This window comes from Cricetulus griseus, chromosome 3, assembly GCF_003668045.3.
Source record: "Cricetulus griseus strain 17A/GY chromosome 3, alternate assembly CriGri-PICRH-1.0, whole genome shotgun sequence".
Taxonomy (NCBI): Eukaryota; Metazoa; Chordata; class Mammalia; order Rodentia; family Cricetidae; genus Cricetulus; species Cricetulus griseus.
In genome coordinates this window covers 5,096,039-5,121,035 of record NC_048596.1, presented here as the reverse complement: position 1 = coordinate 5,121,035, position 24,997 = coordinate 5,096,039, and the positions used below count along the sequence as shown (strand labels likewise).

Here is a 24,997-nt window from a genome sequence, read left to right as displayed (position 1 = left end):
AAAACACATGCAGCCCCCGTCCCTTGGAAGAGGAAACAGGCCTAAAATACAGGCAACAAAAGTAGAGGAGGCTTTGATGATAACCATTCTTTTTTTTCCCCTACCAGGGTTTTATCAAGCCTTTAATCCCATTGCATCCACCACATCTGATCTCACGTTTGGTGAGAGGTCACCAGTAATACTACGATGATAACTCAAGCCATAACAGGGCATTTATAGAGGACTCACTGTTCCTGGTACTTGCTTAAAGCCTTTGCTTTTACTTATTTAACCCCCTTTAAATTCACTCAACTGTGTGAGTGAATGGTTGCCCTCAAGACTCTACCACCCACTTCCTCCTTCAAATAAAGAGAATGAGGTGGGAAGCTACTAGCAGCTGGCCCACAATCACCCAGATGGCTTGCACCCGCTTCTAACACCAAGCCACAGCAGCCTCACTACATGCCCAGGGTTAGTGGAGGAGCCCACCTCATTACAGTGCATGTAACTGTTCTTGGCGTGAACAAGGTCTGGAGAGTCTACCACCGTGGTGAACTTGATACTGTCTGGTTTTTTACGGTACTTGGTCTATAAAAGAAAAGATTCCCATATACATGGTTAAATACTGCTTCCATCTTTAATGCCGGCTTCTCGGGACCAAACGTATATAAGACAATGGCATCTCAGAGGACAAGCCACTCTGTTTGATAGACACCTGACGGTCAGAGCTTGGGAAGGTCCTGGTGACAGTCATTTAGTTTCTTAAAGAAGGGATTCTTTACTGTAAAGGGAAGTGCTGGCATCCATGGAGCCCTGCTTAGACCCCTCCAAGCAAGTTCTATTAGTAAGAAAACCAAAGACGGCAGTGTCTCTCTCAAGGGGATTCTAGGACAGAGGCTCCCAGGCCATCAACCAGTTGGTATTGCTAGCCCTATGCAACCTTTAATACCCGAAATCACATGACTCTGCACACTGGACCAGACTCAGTGGGTAAATATAGATTCCTGAGCTGTCAATGAAAACAGTGAGCCACATCAGCTGACAACTGGTTGTCATGTGTCTAGTAAGAGTCTCCTAACGTGCTGAAATCCTTCAACTCCTCAGCAGTGAATTGGTTGCAGGGAATATAATTGTTTTAGGTTTGGGTAGCAAATAGCTCCAGAAAAAAATAATGCTGGGTGTCCATCAGCCTTGGGTCTATCCTGGCATGATCTCTATTGTGTAAACAGGTTCTCTGTTCCAAAGGAAATGCTCACGCTGCCCGTTACTCGGGAGGGTCGAGCTGACAGTACCTCACTGATGAGCTCTCCAGCCTTCTTTGCATTCTCAATCTGGGGAGATCTCAGAGCCAGCCATCCTGTGCCCTTCATGCCCATCAAGTCTGACCTGTAGTGAAACTGCAGGAAGAAAGTCAAGAGGTTCTGTCAGACCCGTGCCCAGTACCCTGAGGGCATTTCAGCAAGGCCCTGGTTTTGTAATAAGAATAATAAATCATGCCTTGCAATCATACTTCTTCCCAACAGTTCAGTGACTGCATTGGGGGAAGATTCTAAATCCAGACAATTTGGGTTCTCACGTTTTCCATGAATGAAGTAATGGAGCACAACAAAGGTAGAAGAACCCCCCCCCCCCTTAGCAAGACTTGAAGCTGACGGCGATGACATCCATGGACAAGCATTTAAAGAAAGAGCTATGTGCTCGAATCCAAGGATCAACCAGGATTATTTGGGTTCATTCTGACGGTGAAGCAATCCAGCACCTGCCAACCAAAAACAACCTACACACCATTCAGCTGATCAAAGGGTTTTGAGCCCTGGATTGAAGCTGCTGTGACTCAGAGCCAACTACTTTACCAACATGCAAATCAGTCTCTGTGCCACATCTGAAGATCAAGACAATCCTGGTGGAAAACCTAACAGTCCCCAGGGACAAGAGGCCATTAGATTTCTGTCCTTCAGAGAGTGGCCACAGGGGGAGGGGGCAGTGGTCAACTGCAGGAGGAATTAAAAAACTAAAACAAATTTAAATATGATGGACTAGCAATGAGTAAGTCTTTCAGTCCTTCGTCAACTCAGTTTACCCCCTACCCCCAGGTGTAACTCGTCGTGGTTTGCTTATATTGCAAAATCAGGCAAAGCCTTAGCCTCTTTCTTCATTTTTAGGTGCTCAGAAGATTAGACCAACAGCACCATTCCCGGAAAAAATAAATAGGAGCATTACCACAGCGGCTGTGATTGGAGCCCCTAAACTGTCAAATCTTATTAGGGGTCCTTGATCTGCCTATGTCGCCTACAATGACACCGTCACCCGAAGGCCTTTCTTCTGCTCTTTATGGAAATTGGGTATTTTTAAAGGTGGCAAAAGGCTCTCTAAGGAAATCTGAAATTTGGATCTAAATGAAGTTGATGGCGTTTCTCTAATTTAGATATAAGCCCTGCTGTAACGCAAAATATCGCTCTAGATGCCAGGCTCTCTCGGCCCTTTTAGTTTCCTTTCATTTTAGGGTCCACAGCGCTCCTCACAGCGGGCCTCAAAGCAGGTCTGTCTCTGATCTACTGTCTGCCGGTTAATGCCCCTGTGCCAATTCCACACTGCTTTCTGACTGGTGAAGGGAGGCATCACTCGGGCTCAGGAGCAGGTTTCAAAACCCCACGTCAGTAAGATTGCTTTTCATACCGTGTCTTTTCAGTCTACACCGGCGAGGCTTTTGCCTTCGACTCTGATAAAGAGCAGAGAAAATTGGATAAATTTCTAAGTTGGAGAGAATGATCCTACAGGGCCTCTTCACAGTCAGGCCCTGCTCCTTTCATGAGAGAGACCAGGTGGGGAGCACTCTTTCAACTTGTCTTTTGTTGGGCTGAACAGTACGATTACAGGTAAGTCGGGAAACAAGATGCAGGTCCCCAAAGATCTGGCTGTGCCTCTGACTCTGATAAACACATCATCTATTGATATCTCCCCAGCCCAGCTTTGACTATTCACACAGACCCTAAAAAACAACACACCTGCCCCAGACTTCATGATCAAAGGAGGGAGAGAGGAGAGGAGCCGAGGAGAGTCAGCTATCCAAAGACGGCTTCAGAGAACAAGTCTAAGAATAAACCTTCTCAAACTGCCCGCCCCGGGTCTGACTCACCCAAATGGCAGATTCTGTTTTTCCCTTATACTAACTAAGGTCTAGAGGCCACTTGAAAATTCACGAGTGAGACTTTCCCGACATCCCCACTTTGGAGCAATCTCTTGCAAAGTGCTAATAAGGGTGGGTACCCAGGCAGTACCTGGAGGAAAGGGTGTGTTCGTCATATGGACCAGAAGTAATACCCTTACTACCCAAGCAGGACTGTTTAGACTCATTACCTCAACGCACAGCCATTCTGGCTTGCAAAGGAGGGGTTCTTGTCCTCAACCACAAAAAAGAATAGTTTTCGTCATCAAATGATGTTTTGGAGCTGGAGAAGAGCTGTGGGCTGATGCGCTCTGGGCAAGCCACACTGGAAGTCATCAAGAATACAGACTAGAGTGACTGGGCCATAATTTTGCCACCTATGGATTGGACCAGAGATCGGGAGTTCAGAAGCCCTGCCCCATCTCGTTCTAGTTCCAGGGCTTGGGGAAATCATTTCTCCGCCAGCTTGTGGCCCAAGGCAGATGATAATAAGGGCCTCGGATCTGCACTTATAATTGTTTATACTAATACCTGGCCCTGGAAGTATGGGTTCTGTACATTCTAATCATCATCATTGTTGTTTCTGATGGGGAAACTGAGGCCTGGGATGCTTCAAGAGTCAACCTGAGGTTGTTGCCCTGAAAAGGGTAGGACACAGTATGTTTTAAGACCTCCTATGGCCCTGGTATGAGATCATGCAGGAGCAGAGAACAGTAGATGCATAAAAGACCAAACAGGCTATGGAGGTCACTGCCATGCGTTCATGCTGGAGGCCCCCAGGCCAGCCTGCACATCTCAAGCGGCATTCAAAGGAAAGCAGAACTTGGCATGGCATCAGCCATCATGGCCTTGGGGTTTGGCCCAAGTGAGGGGCGTCTCTCAGACCTTCGGATACAACCCAATGCTTTCTTCCTGACCAAGGCAGGGAAATACAGGAGAAGCAGCTAAACTAATGAACTCCTTCTGAGGGGCTGGGGTGAGCCCTGAAGTTCAGAGCTATTTCTGCTCCTGCAGTTCCCAGCACCCAGCAACCATACAAACCAACTCACAACTGCCTGCAACTCCAACTCCAGGGGATATGATGCAAACTTGCTCACAAAGTGTACACACACACATGCATGTGTGCGCACACAATTATTTTTAAAAGAGCAGAGACGGATGAATTCACGCTGAGCATGTGTTCCCTTTTCTATATAATCTAGCCATGGAAGACGGACATTTTAATAATGACTATAGTAAAGTTGGACACCCTGGGCTTTATCACTGTTAAATACGGCTGGGGGTTCAGACTTCTTACATCTAACGGACCACAGGCCAAAAACAGTTCGCAGAGCATCACGTCGTGGTCATGTGAAACTGAAGCCATCATTGCTTAGGTCTCAGAATTGTAAATCAGATCCTGTTTTTAAAATGTTAATATACAGTTGCCGGCTACCAATTCTCCTTTTGAGATTGTGTTCTTGATATCTTTTAAATGTTAAACTTTTTCCTTTCTTTTCAAAAATAGCAGTAACATAAATCATACCTTTGGGTGGTATTTAGGTTTTTCTTTTTTCCTTTCCTTGGTAAAATAAAAATTAGAGTTATGTTTATCCTCTTGTTAAAAGAAAATTTCCAATGACACTCAAACATCTGAAATGATGGACCAGACCAAACCTTGTGCTTTGCTGACCCTGGGATGGAGTCCAGAAAATCAGGTGACTACTCAGGGTAACCTAAGCCAGCTAAGGGCAGAGTTGAGTGAACATCCATTTCTGGCTCAGCAACAGATAACGATGACTTATTCACTAATAAGATCATTATTATAATAGTCAATAACCATTTTGTGTGCATGATACCCTGCTGATTGAACTAAGAGCAGGCACTGCTCTGAAGGCTGGGGACTAGGTGTAGGGACTTACGGAGGCAGCTGTTTCTTCTGGGATTCTGTGGACCAGGCTTTATGATAAGCATATCACACAGACCAGTTCTCAGCTAAAAATGGGACTCTCAACCCAAGTTAACTCGGCTCCCCCAGGGATGTTTGGAAATGCTTGGAGATACTTTTCTTCTTCAGTCATAGAGACCTGAGATCTGAGCTGCTGGTAGGTGTTCTGCAGGGCTCAGAATACAGTGTCATTGTTTGGCCTAAGATCTCCCAAAGGTATGAATACATGACATGACAGGCCAACTGCCAACAGGCCCATAGCTTACAGTCTAAACTGGGGATCGCTTCTCCTTAGGGTTGTTGTCATAGGGCCCAGAGAGATGCTGGATGGCACCGTGCCTGTCACTCTGTGTGTCCTACATACCCATTGCAGATGACTGCTTTTCTATTGTCACCATGTCCAAGACTTTACAAGGATGAGGGACCTGCGCCAGCTCACATGGCCAGTGTGGAGGAATAGGCTATACACCTCAGAACTATGACTCCAGACCCTTCCTCCATGACATGGAGTGGAGCTGCTCCCTTGCCTTTGTTCTTAACTAGGGCACGATCTCACCTCTGAGAGCCTTGGGGTCCACACCTGTTGACCCAAGATTTCTACTGCTTTAAGATCCTTCAAGGGAGTCACAGTTTAGAGGGCAGCATCTGAGCCCACCTTACCAAGCCTACCCCCCCAGCTGCTCCCAGAGCTGCAGCCAGGGCAAAGGGGGCAGTCAGTGTCAGTCATGGCTGCATTGCCTTAGCCGTATCCCCACCCTTTCCATCCCCAGTCTTGTCCCACTCCCTGAGACCTCTTAATTCATCCATGTCTTTTTTTCATGTATGTGTGTGTGTGTGTGTGCATGGTGTTCATAGTGTATACATGTACATACATGTATGTGAACGTGTGTGGGCACAAGTGTGGGGGTGCATATGTGTATGTGCATATACAAACTTGGAGTTGGCATCAGGCATGTTCTTCAATCATTCTCCACCCCTGTATTGATGGACGCAGGGTCTCTCACTGAACCCAAAGTTTGCTGACTTTTGGCTATCAGGCTTGACCTGGGCACCCCAGTCTCTGCTTTCTAAGTGCTGTAATTGCAGATGACTGTCATACTTATCTGGCTTTCATGTGGGTTCTGGGAGTCCAAACTCTGGTCATCTCACTTGTGTACCGGGTGCCTTGTTCACTGAGCCATCTCCATGGCTCTTACTCATGGCTTCCGTTCGCCCTCAAACATGCCATGACTGTTCCCACTCAAAGTTCTGCCTTGGAACTTTCTGTTCTATTTGCAGAGTTCTCTACCTCCTTCTTCATTTCCTTTAGGCCCCTGTTCAAATTCTACCTTTCCAATGAGAATTACAAGGATGCCCTGTTATAAATGACACACACACACACACACACACACACACACACACACACACACACACACACACACATTCTCACACCTTCCACCACAATTCTGTGTCCCATTTATCTCCCTTGTAGTTATCACCATCTGAGATATAAGATATTTGCCATATCAACCACCATTAATCTCCCTCAAGGCGGTGGAGATATTTTTTTACTCTTTTGCTGACAACAGTGCTCTCCCAGAAGGAGAGAAGACTTAAAAAGAGGAGAGGGAAAGAGAGAAGAGGACAGGAGATGGGATGCGAAGGGAGGCCAGAAAATCAAGAGCAGGAATTCAGGTGAAGAGAGACAGAAAACAAGATAAGCCATAAAAGTGCTGGCTGTATAGTAGCTGCTCAATAAAAGCCAATTGACACATTTGGGGTGGAGAGGGTTCAAAAGGTCAAAGATGGACATCAGGTGTAGCAGAAGGAAGGGAGGACTAGCCAGCACTGTAGAAACTTACCTCACTCTGTAGGGCATGGGCTTTCTTGGCCCAGGCCATCTTTAGATCCTCAGGCAGTGCAGTGAACTCATGGTACTGTGTCCGGTAGTCATGGTCACTGGCCAGGGCCTGGGCCTTCCTGGCATGGACCAGGTGCACCATATCCATGGGCAGGTGGCACTGGGCTTGGCTGCTGGCTGCCTCCTTCTTGTATCGATTCTCACTCTGCAGCTGGCCCATCCGCTGGCAGTGCCGTAGTCGTGGGTCATCACTCACACTGCGGACCCCAATGAGTTGTCCCCGCTCCTTCACAAAGTCGTGCCTGTAGAGAAACTAGAAAGGACAACCAGTCGGTCAGGGGCCAGCATGTAGCTAACACATACCCACAGCCCAGTGGTGCATAACCACTGGAGTAACAGGCCCTGGGGAGGGGCCGGCTCTTCTTGTTCTAGGTAGCGGTGACTCTAAGAGCTACCACGGGCACTTGGCCCGAAGCATGCCTGCCTCCCTCCCTCCCTCCCTCCCTCCCTTCCTCCCTCCCTCCCTCCCTTGGGGCTGAAGGATGAGAACATCATCCCTCTCTTTCTATCTGATTAAAATCAGATACCCAGAACCTCAAGCAGCATCCTTCTCCCTTGTGTATCCATCAGTGGCCAAAAGCAATTTCATCAAAAGGGGTAAAAAAGAAACTTGTACTTTATCCACTCATACTTGGAAAAACATTAAACCCCAAAGGCAGGATCTGCTCGTTTGAAGTCTACATTTCCTGTGATTTGTTTGTGGGAAAGAGAAAGTCACCTTCATGTCCCAAAGCTATGGACATATGAAGCACAGCTGGTGGATTGTGGCGGGAAGTGACAGAGACCCAAGGGGGAGGTGATTGCCATCTCCTTTCTCGTCCTTGTTCTGGGTGGGGCTACAGACAGGCAGCTCTCAAGTGACCACTGCCTGCATGTCACAGTGATACCTGCGTGACCTGCTCCTTCAGCTAGAGGCATCTGCATGGATTTAGACTGTGCTTGGCCCTCCCTCCTTTTGCTGAAGGACCTCATTCAGAACTAACATATTCTGCAGGTGACATTCTGTCTCACACAGTTATAGATTTGCTTTAATTTGGGAAAAAACCTGCCTCACTCATTGTTTTATATCACAGTAACAGAGAGGAGGCAAGACAGGAGGTCAGAGCAGACTACTCACGTCACTGGCTATGTCCCCGGAGGCTCGTGCAGCCTGGAAGGGGAGAGCATCTATCGTCATCTTGCAGCCTTGAGCACGAAGATTATGCCAAGACTCCTTATATTTTGCCTAAAACAGGAACACGTGTATATCTTTTTTTAAAAAAGAATACATGAATCCATGAACAAAGGCTTCATGCCCTTTCATCTGTAGCATGACGTACTAGAATCCATTTGTGAACAGCAAATGATTTCTGTGTCACAGAGCAAACCCTCAGTAGCACATGCCCTGTGGTAGGCTCTGTGCATGCATGTATGTGCAACATGGGTGCCCTTTGAGAAGCTTCAGCAAATGGTGGGAAAGTGGGCATTGGATCACCGGCATGACACAACGCTGGTGGCTTTGGAACACACTTGACCTTCTGCAGGGAGGAAGACTTGCCTCGCTCAGGTTGTCTGCGTTGGCTTTCGCTCGGATGAACTCAGGGAGACCAAGGGTCGGTGTGTAGCGGTGTCTCGCGTCCTCGCCAGCTGCTTTATAGAGGCGCTGCACCCCAATCAAAAGTGAAAAACAGTGATCAGACAAGTGTTGTGTGAGCCCTGCGTGTGCACCTGGGAAGGCATGACAGAGGGACACCTCCTAAGCTTCAGTCTGGGGGGGGGGCTTTTGGTGAAGTCATGTGAAATAGAAGGACTGACTGTGTCAGGAACTGCCAGGAACTGCCAGGAACTGCCGTTTGTTCTGCTAACCCTGAGGAGGGTTAACCCTCACATCTGCAAAATTTTTAACTTGATGGTGAACTCTGGCTTCCGGGGGCATCCTCATCCTCAGGAATCGCTTCCAGCTTCAGAAGGCTCAGGTCGGATGCAGAGGGGAATAGTAAAAATAGCCACACAACTTCTGAAAGCTGGAGTTGGGAGCATCTTGAAAAGTAAGATGATCTGACAATCTGTGTCTGCTCAGCGGACATGAGAACCTCGCAAGAAGGAGAGCCAGCAAGCAGGGGCACCTGTTCCCTTCATTGTTTTAATTGGGGACAGTAAATTTTGGGGTGAATACATTGAGTGAAGAGTAAGTGAGATTAAGACGAGGCAAAGGTTCAAGAACCCAGACAGATGCCATACTCTCTAAACCTGCCTTTGGGAAACCACAAGCCCTCCATAAATGAGCATTATATTATATTGGTTTGCCACCCTCTGCCAAAAGTAGAACCACAGGTCAGCATCTCTCAGATTTCTGTGTGCAAAAGAGTCAGCTGAGTGTTAGGATAAAGCGCTAGAGACCTTGGTGGATTCCATGGCAGGCGAGGGTGACCGAGGTGGGGGACAAACGCGGCCAGGCAGACAGAGCCTAGTGAGAAGTTTTATTAGAAAGGAAAGGGAGAGGAACGAAAAGAGAACAGAGGTGAAGAGACACAGAGACAGGGAGAGGACAGAGAGAAGAGGGAGACAGGAAAAGTCCTGTCTGCCCCAGGGGAACAGCGGGAAAGAGAAAGGGAAAAAGAGCATAAGCAGGCGGAGGTCTGTCTTTTGAAGGGGTCCTTCGCACCTGGGCTGACCAGGGCACTGCCTGGGTGCATTCTGCCGGGTGGCAGGAGCAGGCCAGCATATGCTGGAATCCTTACACTGAGGGCCTTGTCTGGTGGCTCCTTGGATCCAGCCACACTCCAGGGTGGAATTCCAGCCTGCCCCTGGTCCAGAGGGGCCAGACTACAGTCTAGCCCAATTTCTTCCTTTCCTCTGGAAGGTGTGCTAGGTTCTGTTTGGAATGTTCTTTTCTTTTCAAATGCCCGAATAAACTCGAATGCCTTTCCCTTCTTCCACCCATAAAAATTCACATGCCCCCTTTCTCTTTAAATCTAGCCATCCTTGAACAGCCACTGGAGAGTTCACCTCATTGGTGATTTGGTTGCTGAACTTGGCCTGCAGAAGGTAGGGAGTATCTGTCACGGCTGTGTACTTGAATGACCCCGGATGTTGGCGGTATTTACTCTGAGAAAGAAAAAAGATGGCTTGGTAAGGCTGAAAACATTTAATGCTGTAAATCTTAATTAAAGCATTAAAACTCTGTGCGTGCGTGAGTGCATGCGTGTGTGCGCGCGCGCGCGCGCGCGTGTGTGTGTGCATGTGTGTGTGTACGTGTGTACATGCATGCGTGTGTATACATGTGTGTGCACATGCACACATGTACATGTGTGTGTCCCTGTGTGCACATGCATGTGGACTCCAGGGGGTTATGTGGGGTACTGCCCCTCTGAAGCACCATAAATACCTTTCTTTCTAAGGTAGGTCTGTGCCTGGACCTGAGCCTTGCTGACCAGACAGCCCCAGATTCCTCCTGCCTCTGCCTTTCCCACCACGGGAATTATAAGTGTATGCCACCATTGCCACAAAAGCCTCCGTTTGCCCAGCCTGCCCTTCTCCTGCTCAGGGTGAACAGAACCGGCTACACTTACAGTCTGCATCAGACAAGACTTTCCTCAGCATTGAGAATGCGCAATGCCAGCTGTGCCCCTTCAAAGCCACACTCATGAGAACAGCTAGTTGCAGGGTTCCACATTTGTAATCCCAGCACCGGGGAGGCAGAGACGGGCAGACGCCTGGGCTCACTGGCCAGCCTGGTTAGACTACTTGATGAGTTTCAGGTCAGGGAGACTATCTCAAAGTGAAAGGTTAATGGCTCCTGCAGAATAACACCTAGGTCCCCGGATACACACTCACACAGTGGTTTTTTTCAGTCCTGGTGCAGGCAGAGCCCAGCCTCTTTGTGCTCTTTGAAGAGCCACATGGGCTTTGATGGGCATGGGCTGTGGAGCACTTCCATGCAGACTGTTCTAGGAATGCAGAACCCAGGGCCCCTGAGCTTCCACAGGCCACTGCCCCCCACCTTAGCTTGCAGGCTAGGGCCAAACATGTATCCCACTATTCCCACCACTGCCCCTGTCCTTGAGTCCACCGTGAGCATCAACCCAGGTCACCTCCAAGGCTCCCCACACACTTAGACAGCTTAGAATTCTGAGACTATTTATTTTTCACCAAGAAATTAGCAAAACTGTAGCTGCCATTTCAAACACAGCTGTCAGAGAAACACTGGACTTAAATCAGAGCTGATCCTTACAAAGTCAAACTGAGGCGTTCCGTATAACCCCATGTGACTAATTTAGAAGCCAGGGATCAGAAAGGACAGGTAACTAGGCTGAGGTCACAAAGCAAATGAGAGCTGACCTAGAATTTCAATCCCTTATTTGTTGGTTTCCAAAGCCTGCCTGCTCTCCATTGTACCATATGGCTGCCCTTCAAAGGACCTAGGAAAAGCACATCTTATGAGCTCCTGAATCAGTCTTATGTATTAACAGAGGAACTGACTTGATGTTCGTGTGTGTGTGTGTGTGTGTGTGTGTGTGTACATTCGTGCGTGTGTATATGTGTGTGCACATGCGTGTATATGTTTGTATGCATGTGCATGGAAGCCAGGGGTCAATGTTGGGTGGCTTCCTCTGTCACCCTCCACCGCAGGTCTCTCACTGAGCCTGGAGCTCATTGCTTCAGCTACACTTGTTAGACAGTGACCTCCAGGGATCCTGCTGCCTCCACCCCCAGAGAACCGGGTGACAGATATGCACTATGGTGCCTGTCTGTTTCAGTGAGTGCTGAGAATCTAAACTTAGGTCCTCATGCTCGCTCGTTGAGCTTTAACTACTGAGCCATCTCGACAGTCCCCAGCAAGCTTTCTTAAATGGTCTGAATGGAAACTGCAATTTAAGAATAAATGCAGCAGGCGGCTGGGCGTTGGTGGCACATGCCCAGCATGTGGCCTTTAGTCCCAGCACTCAGGAGGCAGAGGCAGGCAGATCAGCCTGTGAGTTAGAGACCAGCCTGGTCTACAAGAGCTAGTTCCAGGACAGCCTCCAAAGCCACAGAGAAACCTTGTCTCAACCCCCCCCCAAAAAAAGAATAAAGAATAAATGCAGTAGGCAAGAGGCAACAGCTTAACCTCCAGCTGCCTGAGCAGGGGGACACAGATCCCCTGTGGCATCTGCCCTGGACCCCACACTGCCATCATCCACTCTGGAGTCCCAAGTTACCTCGCTGATGAGCTCTGACGCTTTCTTTCTGCCTTCAATCTCCAGCGTGCCAGGAACGACACAGGGAACACCACGCATGAAGTTCAAGTCTGAGCGATACAGATTCTACAAGGAATATATAAACATCAGAAAAGCCAAGCTCTGAGCAAAGAAGCAAGAGGAGCCAGGCTCTCAGGACATTGTCTGAAAGTGCATGTCTAGAACTCCAGGCAGCATCTGTACAGATGTCTGTCTGTACAGATGTCTGTGTGTACAGATGTCTATGTGTACAGATGTCTGTCTGTACAGATGCAGTGCCACTCAAAAGCCGCGCACATGCTTTCCCAGTAAAGGCTCATCTGGGGAAAGTGTGGGTCAGAAGAAAGTCATTCCGCTGTCACTTCTCTGTGAGTAGCTGTGACATGTGACAGGGATACCTGGCGGATTTCTGTTTTAATGTGGGCTATCAAAACATAAATGCTGGAGAGGATTGTGGCTAGAAAGTCAGGCATCTGGGGCAAATGTACAAATGGTTTCACTGACATTTCAAACAAAAGCCAGCAGTGGCGGGCGGTATTAATTAATTATGGGTTAAAGAAGAACTAATGAATGAATCCAAAAGAAGTTGGCACAGACTCATTTGGGTCCGCACCTGTGTGGAAAGAAGCAAGAACCACTGAGTGATTGGGAATGACAGTTTAGAAAATCCCCAAATCTACTCCTCTCAGCCAGCAAAGCACCCCCTGGGTGTACCACCTTCCAATTGTCACCACAGCACCAGACAGGATGAGCACCAGGGCTCTGTGTAGGTGACAAATGGCCTGAGGTGAGTGTAGCAGTTCCCTATAGCAGCACTCAGGTCCCTGACAGTTCGTGTCATTCAGCAAATGCTGTCCACGGGCACAGTGTTCCAAGAGATGACAGATTCCGGATCGGAGCACTGCTTGATTTGCACACACTGTTAAACCCAGAAAGAGGTCTCACTTTCCTCCAGGGGGCTTGTTGCCTGCACAGGCCTGGAACAGGCAAGCCTCGTTGGGAAGGAAGGCAGGTACCAGTGCTACTGTTGCCTTTGGGGAAGATGCACCTTGCTTCTTCAGGAACGTGAGACGGCCTAACTCCCTGAGCCTCCTTGCCTTGTAGAGCAGGTTTCAGGGGTTGGACATGCCACCAGAGGAGTGAAGATGCCCCACAAGGACCTAGATAACCCTAAGAGGCATCCCAGGGTCTAACTGCCTGGCTCTGCTCTATGTTCTTCTCATAAAACAGCAAGATGGGTTTCTAGCCAACATGAGACCAGGGACAAAGCTGGAAAACCCATAAATCTATGTGGCATCTCACCCATTGCTCGGGTACAGTTGATTCACCTTAGATGATTAACTTTCCTCCCTTGTGTCTTATACAGTTTCTCTAGACAACAGGGACCACTAATGCATGGAGATTGTGGGGTTAGACGAGGTAATTCCAATGCTTTTAATTCAGCAGAAACACTAAAAGAACCGTGACTGTTCTCACTACAGCATGCTAATTAATTGTGCATTAGGACTGTGTGGGAGCTCTTGGGCTAACAAGAGTTTGGGATTCCTGACCTCTGGAGCCAAGTGGAACTTGAGGGTCCCTGCTGTGTGATATGAAATGCCAGGAGAAGGGACCTGAGGGAGAGACCCAGGCTCTTTACCTCACTCTGCAACTTGTGAGCTTTCTTGGCACAGCTCAGCCTCAGGTCTTCTGCCAAGGATGTATGTTGGGGGAGCGGATGTCTGTAGTCTTGGTCGCTGGCCAGGTTTTGAGCCTTCTTGGCATGCACCAAGGTTACCATGTCCAGTGGCAGATGGAAGTGAGCTTTTGAGTGTTCAAAGGCTTTCTTATAATTCACCTAGAGGAGCAGACAGATTCACATTCACTATTTCAAAGCTACTGTTTGCACAGGACCATCAGGGACAGCAACTATGCCCCAGTTGTCCCATCAACCAGAGATACTGATGCAGGCTCATACCCTCTCCTTGCAGATACCAACATAACAAGCATGAATGAGTCTGCAACTCTTGGTCCCCGGAAGTCACCAGCCTGGGTAGAGGGGCCATGGCTTCCTTACCAGGGGAAAATATAGACCAGCTACAGACCTAATGCCAATTACTCCCTTTCTCAAGTTCCTATATCACCCTGCTTTAGTGTTAAGAATGCTCCTGGGGAACCTGCATTCCACCCAATGTACCTTTCCCCAATATCTGCTTCAGGTCACGGATTCTCCTGTTACCCCACCTGACAAACAGCTTCATCAAACAATTCATGAGTCCCTAGTCAATCTTAGAGCTGACAGGAGTGGATGGCTATTTGAAAAGCCAGTTCTGAGGATACATACTCATCCCTCAAGCCCAACGTATGTCCTGATAAAAGGTGGGGGGGGAGAGTTCATTCTCATCCCAGAAGCCTCAGGAGGAAGGGTGTGAGGCTGGTGGTTCTCCTTGGAATTCAGGTGCATACCACTGCCTTTTCCTTTTGCCAATTGTCCTCTGATAATTCAACCCAACCCCTTGGCCCAAACTTCCCACTCTCCTGTCATTAATGGTGCCCTCATCCTTAGAATAAGGCCAAGGCCTCCCATCTAATTCCATACTCAAAGGTCAGAAGCCCAAGACAGAAAGCACAATTGGAAAAGGGGAAAGTGAAACAGAGAAAAATGGCAGAGGATGACAGAGAGAGAGAGAGAGAGAGAGAGAGAGAGAGAGAGAGAGAGAGAGAGAGAGAAACTGCACTGCCTCCATATTGGAGCCTGCCTTTTTCTAGCACCTCCGGGTGAGGGACTGAGTTACTCAGTCTTGACCTCCTTATCAATGAGCCAGAATGAATATAAAGTGGAGATCCCAGAGAGACATTTGGCAGTTAAATGAGATAATGCATAGGCTAGACCTCTGTAACATGTTGGGCATAGCTTTCACCCCTGGCATTTGCCCCTCACACGTGTGCAAGGAGGTTGAGTATACACATGTGTGCCAGAGTCCACAGGACCAAACTATTGTCAGAGGGTAGTAGGAAAACAGGTGCCTACATTTATGTAAGCACAAATAAGAATGAAGTGTGTGTGTGTGTGTGTGTGTGTGTGTGTGTGTGTGTGTGCGCACGCGCACGCGCGCGCACACGCGCGCTCGCGTGCATGTCTGGGGAAGTACACAAGTACATACTCCACCTACACAGCTACAATGTGAGCAACTTAACTGACTGTAGCCTTCAAGAATCCAGTCTACCTTCCAACATGCAATCTAGAACTTCTCATAGAAATCTTTTTCCATTTCTAAACATTTGCAGGAATTTGCTCTCTGTAGAGCACACACACACACAATCTTTGCAGACCAAACACATCCCATAGACCACCTAAATCCAAATCAAAGCATTCACATTTCAGAGAGGAACGAGGGGCTCCAGAAATCCAGCCTCACTTTATGGAAGAACCTAAACCCCCGAGGTGATTTCACACTGCACAGCAAACAGGCAGCAGGAGCATCACCCACTTCCAAGAGGCTGGCCACCCGAGCTGGCTGGGCCAGGAGCATCATCAGGTGGGCCCCACAGCTCCCTCCGTCTCCTCCCACTTACACCACTCTGCAGCGAGGTCGCGTGTACTGCGTGTGAGAGGCTGAGGTCATCTTCCAAGCCCCGGGAACCAAGCATCTGCCCTTTCATTCTCTCAAATGCTTCTTTGTATCTGTACTAAAGGGAAAGAGAGCCGGAGAGAGCAATGGCTCAGGGACAAGGGACACAGAATGGAAGAGGTGGGTATTGGGAGAAAATGTTTTGTTCTTTTGAACAGTAACTGGGTGAGTTAAAAGAAAACGAGCGCGGGAGTCGTCAAAAAGTCTATTCTTTCATATGCAAGACTCCCAATGACTAAAGGGCTCCGATTTGAAACGGCAGAAGCGTTAGCACTTGGGCGGCCCAAGCTGGGAGAAGGTGCAGGCATTGTTAGCCGGCTCTTCATAGGACGGCTTTATGGAAACTCTTGGTGGAGGGTGCTCTTCATCTGCCCAGGTGCCATGTTTACAGTCAGGCATTTGGCTTTGTGCCCCAGGCTAGGGAATTTTTTGTGTGAGATACACTCTCTTTCACTGGTCATTATCCGGTTGCCCTAACACAGTCAGTTTGGACAGGAGAGGATTTTATATCCACAGGCAAAAGAAGGCAAGAGTTAGAGGTAAAAGAACTGCAAGCAGGTTTGGATTAGAGTTATCACCGGATTGGATGCTCACATCACTTGTAATTTCACTGGCCGCCTTTGCTGCCTGCAATGGAAGGGCATCCAACCTCAGCTTGCACCCTCCATCCCGCAGTCGGCTCCAGGACTCCTTATAGCGTGTCTGCAGGGAGAAAGGCACAAATCTGATAGTCACCTAAATTCTGGCTTTTTCCAATGGAATCTGGTTAGCAGTGGGTTTTTCTTTCACACCCCCGAGCACCATCTGGGGGTTAGAAATCACTGTGGTTTAGAATGGATGATCCAAGAGTCAACTCCTGCCCCTTGGCAGGAGAAACCAGAGAGGGGACTGGTGAAAAACAAAGACTTTGGAGCCTGGTAGTCCTAGATCTTACCGAGCAGCAAGCTCATTGGATTAAAAAGGCTTAAGGCTGTGTTTGTATGGCTCATTATACAAGATAGAGAATAGCCAAATGCCTGGACCAAAGACCAGGAATGACGGGAGAAGGGTTCTTATAGAAACTACAGAGGGGAAAGAGTTAAAATCCCCAAATGTGTCCTTGGTGAAGTCACCAGCTACATGGAGCTTTCCAGGGATAGCCTGTGCATTTTGGCTCCTGTATATAAAGGAAGGCGGGTCCTCTTCCTGTCTCGTTCTTCCCAGTGAGCGTGTGTCTTGCCCAGGGACAGCTACATCATTTACAGGGCCCAGTGCAAACACAAATGGGTTCCCTTGTTCAGAGAAGTCATAAAGGTCAACATAGTGAAAGTGTGCAGGCCTGTGAGGGCCTCCAGCCCTCCTGTCTCTGAACTCCGAATCCCTCCAGAACCTCACCTCACTGATGTTCATGGCGTTTAGTTTGGCAAGCAGGACTTCGGGCAGGTCCACGGTCTGCGTGTAGTGGTGCTTCATGCTTTCTCCCTGCTCCCTATACAGTCTCTGTGGGTCCAAAGAGGGCTTTGTGTTAAACCAGGGCCTTCCCCATGTGACAGCAGCCGTGATGCACACCAGGAGACAGAGGGCCTGTAGCTGCTGTGCCTGACCACAGCAACCTGCCTCCACCCAGATCTCTCACAGCTGGCTGGCACGGTGACTTCATGTCACTCTCTCCTCAGCTCTACTTTGCAGCTCAGAGTATGGCAGGTGGGAACTTTGCCCACCGCCGATGCTACACTCCTGAGCACCACTGAAACCAGTGTCAATGAGAGACAATGAGGTCTGGTTGCTCTTGACTCACCTGGCTGTTCACCTCAAGCTAGGCAATAGGGACTAGGGACCCAGAAAGTGCACAGGCAATGGCCATTCTGCAGGAGAGATTTCCCAAGCCCACTTCTATCTTCTTTCCTTACCCACCATCTAGGATCCCTGGTCTAATCAATATCCCCTTAGTAAGTTCCAAGTGAGCTTCGGGCAGCCTACAAGTTTGCTAGATGACATATAGAGTTAGCTTACCACCTAAGGAAATTTCTAAATAGTGTTTTTTCTATCCCAACACCTATCAGACATGTCCAAGGTTCTACATATCACAGCAGCGCCCCCTAGAGTTGGTTAGGGTTAGGACACAGCAAGTGTTTTCCTTCCTCAAGAAATTCTTGAGCAGGTAGACAAGAAATCTATTCCTAAACCAAAGTATAGGACTCATGCCATCTCCCAACCTGAAGAGTACCCAGGCCCTTCTGGGTACCTGTACCAAAAGATATGACCAGAAATTCTTATAAAAACCACAGAGGGAATTTTGAAAGCTGGATCCCCAAGGTTTGTAAATATTTTTTTGTGCATTAGAAGTTGGATATTTTAAGACATTTCAAAGCCAATCTGCCTTACACAGAGATCTGAGGACTTGGCTCAGAAGCAGCAGTCATTTAATCCCTGTGCTTAGGGGAGGTTTTATAAGACCTCAGTGTTCCATTTAGTCTCTAGTGAACTAAGCATTGGGTCAAATCTTAGTTGCCTGCGATATACAGAATACGGGAAGTGGCTTAAAAGTCAGGCTAATATCCACAAGTCAGACTCAAGCCATTTTTTTTAAAGCCGGGAGAAATGAGAACACAGTGTCAGTCCCTGCCCTCAGATCCCAGAGAGCCCCAAGCTCGGCTTCCTCGTTCCAATTAGACAGAATTTTACTCCAAGTTCTAGCTCTGAAAACAACATTTGGAACAAAAGGAAAAGGGGGAAATGCAAGGAAGGAGAGCATCCAAGGGGCAGTGGGGTGCAGAGCCCCACTTGGCACGCTGAGTACAGGAACGCCCCATTTGCATCCTAATGAGGAAGCAACCCTGCCGAGGGAAGCTTCATAAAAGACAAGGGGACCCTTCATCCTCAGGACGACAGAAGGAGCAGGCCTGAGATCCCCTCTGCTTCAATCGCACCGCTGAAAGAGAGCTCCCTCTCAGAGTCATCATGTATATACATTACCACTTACGTCCACTGCTTGGGTATAACTAATCCTGGCCTGGACCATCTCCGGAGTGTCTTTAATACTGGTGAACTTCAAAGCTTCTGGGTGCTGACGGTACTTCCTCTGTTGAGCAGGAAAAGATCAAAGCTGTGAGTTTTGTGCTGCTCTTTCATGCCATTTGAAAGAGAAAATCACAGGTTGCTTGAGATTAGAGTGAATTTGTGAACATAATTATTATTCTGCTTCTTCCATCTTTATATCCTCGGTACCTTCAGGTTAATATTTGTTTCAATTTAAGAATAACCTCATGTCAATTAACATTAAAGTATTTCTACCTGCTGCAAAGACAACATCTCAGAATTAGATTACGCCAGTAAAAGTCTGTAGGGCACAGACTTCCAAAGTCACTCTTTCTAGGGCTTAAATACTGTGCTGCACTTGTTTACGTATCTTTAATTTGGCAAGAAAGTGCATTCCCGGTTACGTTTATCGATTGAGGCTTTCTGTTTTCCTTCCCCCACAGGACTTGGCAAGCATTATCACAGCCAAAACCCTGCATTTAACATGCAGGGTGTATTCACTCTAGACTGTGATTTCTTTCGCATATATGGTAGTTCTCAAAGATATTACCACAATAAGGAAAAGGAGACCATTACCAACAGGAAAGGAGTTGTTATAGCATTTGAAAGACATGGAATATACATGTCAAACAAAGCGCCAAGTAACAAAAAATGTAAATGCTGGCAAAGATCTACATGACTCATTTTGTAGAGGTCTGGATATCACGATTCCCCTTTCTTTTACTCAAAGCACATTTTTCAGGGCCTGAAGTATTAGAATTTTTAATGGCATAAAGGAGTTCACCTCCCCCCAAATCATGTTATTTTCTAAACACCTGCTCCTCATTTGTCTGCTTGGATTTGTACATACTGCATTACACTGTCTTAGGTACAGTTCAATCTGGTCAGCCACCTGTGTTTTGCAAATTAAGTCTTACTGTAACACGGCCACACTCATGCACTGACATATTGTCTATGCTCAGTTTTCATCTAGTTGTGATGGAGGCTATGCAATCAGCAAAGTTAAAACCATTAACTACCTGGAGCTTCACAGAATAGTTTAGGTGACTCCTGCTCCATTCCATAGGGGTGTGTGTGTGTGTGTGTGTGTGTGTGTGTGTGTGTGTGTATCTGTGTATGAATGCATGTATACATGTGTGTATGTATGTATATGTGTGTGAAATGCAGGTATAGATGTATGTGCATGTGTGAATTCATTTACACACGTGTGAATACATGCATGCATGTGTGCATATGCATGAATGCATGTCTGTATGTGTGAGTGCATTTTCACATGTGTAAATGCATGTGTGTGCATAAATGTGTGAATGCATGTATACATGTATGTGTGTGTGTGAGTGTGTGAGTGAATGCATGTGTATGCATGCATTTGTGAATACATATATACCTGTGTGTGAGTCGATGTCTATATACATGTATACATGCATGTGAACGCATGAATATGTGTATGCATGAGTTTGTGAATTCATATATACGTGTGTGTGTGTGTGTGTGTGTGTGTGTGTGTGTGTGTGTGTGTGTGAGCATGTCCATATTCATTTGTGGCTCTCTCTACAGTGTCTGGTATTCTCTCTGAAAGCCAATCAGCCCAATTAGACAGGAACCTAGAAACATCAAATAGTTGGGGAAGTTGCTAAAATATACCCTGCCTATGGTACAGTTTGAAGATGCTGTGAGGCAAAGATGCTAATAAGCAAATTTCTTGAGAAAGTCTGAAAAATAAGGAAAGTGATGAGACAAAGTCACATGATTCCCTCTGCAAGTCTTTGCTTCCAGACTTAGACACATACAGGAACCATCTGGAAGTCTACACCAAGCATGCAGCAGTCTGTACGGAATGAAGGCCCCCAGCCCCATGCCCCCAAGAGGCTTTCCTGTAAACTAAACAGCATAGGGCAGCGCTGACCCCTCTGAGGTCTCAGGCTGCTTCAGTGTTGAGTAAGGTCTCTGAAACCAGTGGGAACGAGGTAAGTTTAGCAGTTCCCTCTCATGTGCAAAGTGATGAGAACGCAGTCCCACAGGAAACGGCAACACTGGCCATCGTAGCCAACGAGGCCGTCGCTCTGCATTGACTGTGCATTCTATAAGAAACTCTCTTTTGAAACATCATCTCAGGAGCCTCACTGCCAAAACCAAAGTCTTCCAGGTATGCAAACTAAGGGCTCCTTCCTGACCAGAAAGTCCCAGAAAGGCCAGTCCACTCTAAAGCCAGTGAAATGCTCACTTGCCTTCTGGACACAGCCCTTCACAACAGGCAAGAAGAGGGGTGAGTTTGGAGAGTTTGATGGTGCTGGGTTCTCAGAGGTGCTCTGTGCAGCAGCAATTCTGCCCCCCAGAGGGCATCTGCCAACCTTTTAGGTTGGCACCACTGACAGAGTGTGCTTCTGACATCTAGAGGCCAAAGAGAAGTTGCCGAATATCCCCTAAGCCCCGGGCACAGCGTCAGAAAGAATCAACAATATGTGGACGGCTGTGCAGGCTTTAAAACTGCCGCTTGGTGAGGCTGCCCAGAGACTTGGTGAAAGGCTTTTCTCATAAACAGAACCGCCTTTAGGTCAGTCAGGGTGGCTGGACTCGGACAAAAGTGAGATTTAAAAACAGCAGAAGGGCTATATCCATCCCACAAGAAAGAACCAGCCATGTCACCGAGTTGGACAGCGTTGTGAATATTCACAACTGTTTGCACTGTGGCAACAGAGGGAGAAACGTGCATGAAGTTATAAAAGGGTTTCCTGGGTGCCACAGACGTGTCTTTTCATCGTCTCTCCCATGCCGCTTCATTAAAAAGGTAAGGGGTGGGTAGCGAGTGAGCTCTGTTTGGTTGTCATTATTATACATAATATCACTTGTCACCCACTTTGTTTTTGCCGGGACTCCATGGGCCCCTACTGGTATGTGTTTGGTATGTGGTTCTCTCTAATTACCAGCCCGAGTCCGGGTTTGGAGGTCTTTCATGTGGCTTTGCCTTTTGAGTGGAAATTATTTTAATTTTATACAGAAATGCCGCACGCCTAATGCAGCCAAGCCCCGTCACGCACACTGTCGGGAAATCTCACCTCACTAATGAGTTCTCCTGCCTTCCTCGCCTGCTCCACATTTAATGACCCGGTGGCGACCCAGCCCGTGCCTTTCATCCACTTCGCATCTGCCTTGTATTGGTTCTGACAAAGGGGAAAGAAAGGGGAAAGGGAGGCCACTGTCACTGCACAGACGTTTAAAGGGCTGTTAACAGTTCCCAGTGTGCCCCTGGTGCCAGCTGAGTCAAATTAAATGACACTTTGCTTACCTGCTTCTGAAGAGTCGTGGGTGAGGCCCCCAAATATACAAATTAGTGCCCCCTTTAATCAGAGGTCTCCCTGCAAATGGTGGCTTTTGGCCCTACCCAACACTACTTGGGGTATGCAGAAGGTGCTTAGTCAGTCTGGGCCCTCGTTAGGGGCACATGTTATCCCCCCGGACAAAAGCATCCTCATTGTCTGCTGTACCAGTTTTCTTGTTTAGAATGGCAGGCAGGGGAGGAGACAGTGATGGCCTACAATTGGACCCAAGTAGGAGCTACTGGAGAGACTCTCACACAAAAGCTGGGTCTCTTCCTAGAGCCAATTCCTTCCTCCTGTCATTGTGGGGCATGGAGGAGAGTTCTCATCTCTTCACTAGCTATGAATGAAGAGTTTTAATGAAATTAATTAAACAGAAAATTTTCTCTAAAACCAGCCTACCTTCTGTCTGTGTGTTTCTCTCTGTGTCTCTCTGCCTCTGTCTTTCTGTCTTTCTGTCTGTCTGTTACAGAGAGAGAGAGAGAGAGAGAGAGAGAGAGAGAGAGAGAGAGAGAGAGAAAGACAGAGACAGAGACAGAGACAGAGACAGACAGACAGAGACAGAGAGAGACAGAGACAGAGACAGAGGGGGAGACCTGTGTGTAACAGCCTGGCTATAGCTGACCCCTCACAATACTCTTTTCCAACCAAATACAGAAAGGAAGCAGAACCAGGCAAAGGGGCACAAAGAGGGAGGCAAGGAGGCTGAAGACCCTCAAGCTGCTCGTCCAGACAATGGGGACCATTAGAGTTGGGGTGAGAGTCAGTGACTCTCTCATTGTTGACCATAGCTGGGGATGACACCAATACATTCAATTCCAGCATCAGAGAGATGTCAATCAGAATTCCAAAGAAGTAGCTCTGCCTCTCAAGCTGTTGGCACACAACTTCAAGTCAGCTGTACACACTGTACACACATACAGTATACACACACACAGTATACACACACTGCACACACACACAGTGTACACACACTGCACACACACACAGTGTACACACACACACACACACACACACACACACACACACGAGTGTATGTAGACAGAGGCTCAGAGCTTACATCACTTTGCAGGCCATAGGCTTTCTTGGCCCACTCCACCTTCATGTCTGTGGGCAGAGCTGTGAAGCAGTGTGATGCCGTCCTGTAGCCTATGTCTGTGGCTAAGTGCTGTGCCTGGCGGGCATGGGCGAGGTGGATCATGTCCAGGGAGACATGATACTGAGACTTGGTGTCCTCAAAGCCTTTCTTATACTCCAGTTCACTCTGTAGCTTAGACATCTGCATTGAGTGGCTCATCCGAGAGTCCCCTTGTGCGTTCTGTGCTCCAATGAGCTTCCCTCTGGATCTCTCATAATCCTCCTTGTACTTCACCTGAAAGTAAACCACACAGCAGGAAGGCTTGGTCAGTCTCCTCCAGATGCTGGGAGGCATGAGCTGACGCAAACCCATCTCATAGCTCCCTATTAGACAACTGATGTGTTCCCTCTAATCAAATGACAAAAGAAGTATCACCTACACCACATTTCTGTGAGGCCTCATCACCTCTCTCTCAGCTCAAGACTTCTTGGTTCCATCTTGTCTGTCAAGACTTACTTCTTTTTATTTTATGTTTATGGTGTTTTGCCTGTATCGCATGTATGTAGAGCTCCCAAAGGCCAGACGAAGGCATCTGGCCCCCAGAAACTGGAATTACAGAGGGTTGTGAGCAGCCACATGGGTACTAGGAATTGAATCCAGGTTCTCCTGAAGAACAGGGAGTACTCAACCTGCCTCACCTCCTAGCCCCACTCTTCTTGATTTCTTAAGGGACCTGCTGTCCTCCACGAAAGCTGACTTAGAATCTTTATGGGTGATAGTGGGAACATTGTAACTGAAAAGCAGTCACAAAACTCAAAAGGCACAGAGCCCCCCAAATGCAGCTGTGGTTGGGAAAGGGGTCCCAGAGCCAGGAGAGGGAGCAGAAGAGGGTGTGCCGCCTGAAGACAAAACATGACACACAAAGTGCAGTAAAAACTTGAAGGAAGACAAGAGAATCCAATCAGATGGCTGGCATTATTTTCAAAGTCATCACTATGGCACACGGAAGACTCTACTCTCATCTCTCAAAAACAGCATTGATACCCATCTCTATTTACTGTGAACCAGACACGGGATAGATAATCCCAGGTCACTCGTGTACCCACAGACTGGGTTATAATGTGTTACATGGCAGAATTTAAACCAACCACATCACCAGTCCACTGCATAAGCTGATATTCGCTCTCTCCCTCCTCTCTCTCTCTCTCTCTCTCTCTCTCTCTCTCTCTCTCTCTCGTGTGTGTGTGTGTGTGTGTGTGTGTGTGTGTGTGTTTTGTTTTATTTTATTTTGAATTTTTGTTTTATTGTTGTTTAATTTGGTTTGGTTGGCTGTGTCTTTGGGGGTGGTTGTTGAGACAGTCTCAGGTAGTGAGGCTGACCTTAAATTTCTGATCCTCCTGTCTCCGCCTCTAGAATGCTGGAATTACAGAAATGTGCCACCATGGCCCTTTCCCTTCTCCTCTGCCTCTCTCTCCTTTCCTTCCTTCCTTTTTTCTCTTTCTGTCTTTCGAGCATGACTTTCTGTTGGCTCTCTGGCCCCACTTACCTCCCATCTAAGTCAGAGATGCCCCACTACCGACAAGCACCATGTGCGTCCACCTGTTTCCATGCTCACGGTGGTTTTGCAATCACCGGTAACTGAATGCCGAGGGTTAAACGATCTGTTTAAACAAGAGCACTACCGCATGCTACATGGCATAGAAGGATTTCATTCATGGTTTGTCTGACAGAAGACATCTGAACCATGTCACCTATGAAGGAGGGGGCATTGCAAGACTCTTGACACTGTGGTTTCTACTTGCT

The 24,997-nt window shown here is 47.7% G+C and overlaps 1 protein-coding gene across 21 annotated transcripts in view; it reads right to left on the bottom strand.

Annotated features, from left to right (window-relative positions):
- The window catches only part of Nrap (nebulin related anchoring protein), an 84,849-nt gene that overhangs the window by 7,659 nt on the left and 52,193 nt on the right, over nucleotides 1-24,997 (bottom strand). For 15 of the 21 annotated variants that reach the window (XM_027406940.2, XM_027406941.2, XM_035441763.1 and 12 more), the window contains 14 exons: nucleotides 23,177-23,488; nucleotides 21,856-21,960; nucleotides 18,744-18,842; nucleotides 17,156-17,260; nucleotides 16,376-16,483; nucleotides 15,726-15,839; nucleotides 13,810-14,007; nucleotides 12,153-12,257; nucleotides 9,961-10,059; nucleotides 8,510-8,614; nucleotides 8,090-8,197; nucleotides 6,914-7,225; nucleotides 1,272-1,376; nucleotides 469-567 (listed from right to left, as the gene is read on the bottom strand). In XM_027406940.2, coding sequence (XP_027262741.1) covers nucleotides 469-567; nucleotides 1,272-1,376; nucleotides 6,914-7,225; nucleotides 8,090-8,197; nucleotides 8,510-8,614; nucleotides 9,961-10,059; nucleotides 12,153-12,257; nucleotides 13,810-14,007; nucleotides 15,726-15,839; nucleotides 16,376-16,483; nucleotides 17,156-17,260; nucleotides 18,744-18,842; nucleotides 21,856-21,960; nucleotides 23,177-23,488 — 1,974 coding nt within the window. The remainder of the gene's footprint in view (nucleotides 1-468; nucleotides 568-1,271; nucleotides 1,377-6,913; nucleotides 7,226-8,089; nucleotides 8,198-8,509; nucleotides 8,615-9,960; nucleotides 10,060-12,152; nucleotides 12,258-13,809; nucleotides 14,008-15,725; nucleotides 15,840-16,375; nucleotides 16,484-17,155; nucleotides 17,261-18,743; nucleotides 18,843-21,855; nucleotides 21,961-23,176; nucleotides 23,489-24,997) is intronic. The other 6 variants (XM_035441765.1, XM_035441768.1, XM_035441767.1 and 3 more) reach the window with 3 other exon arrangements.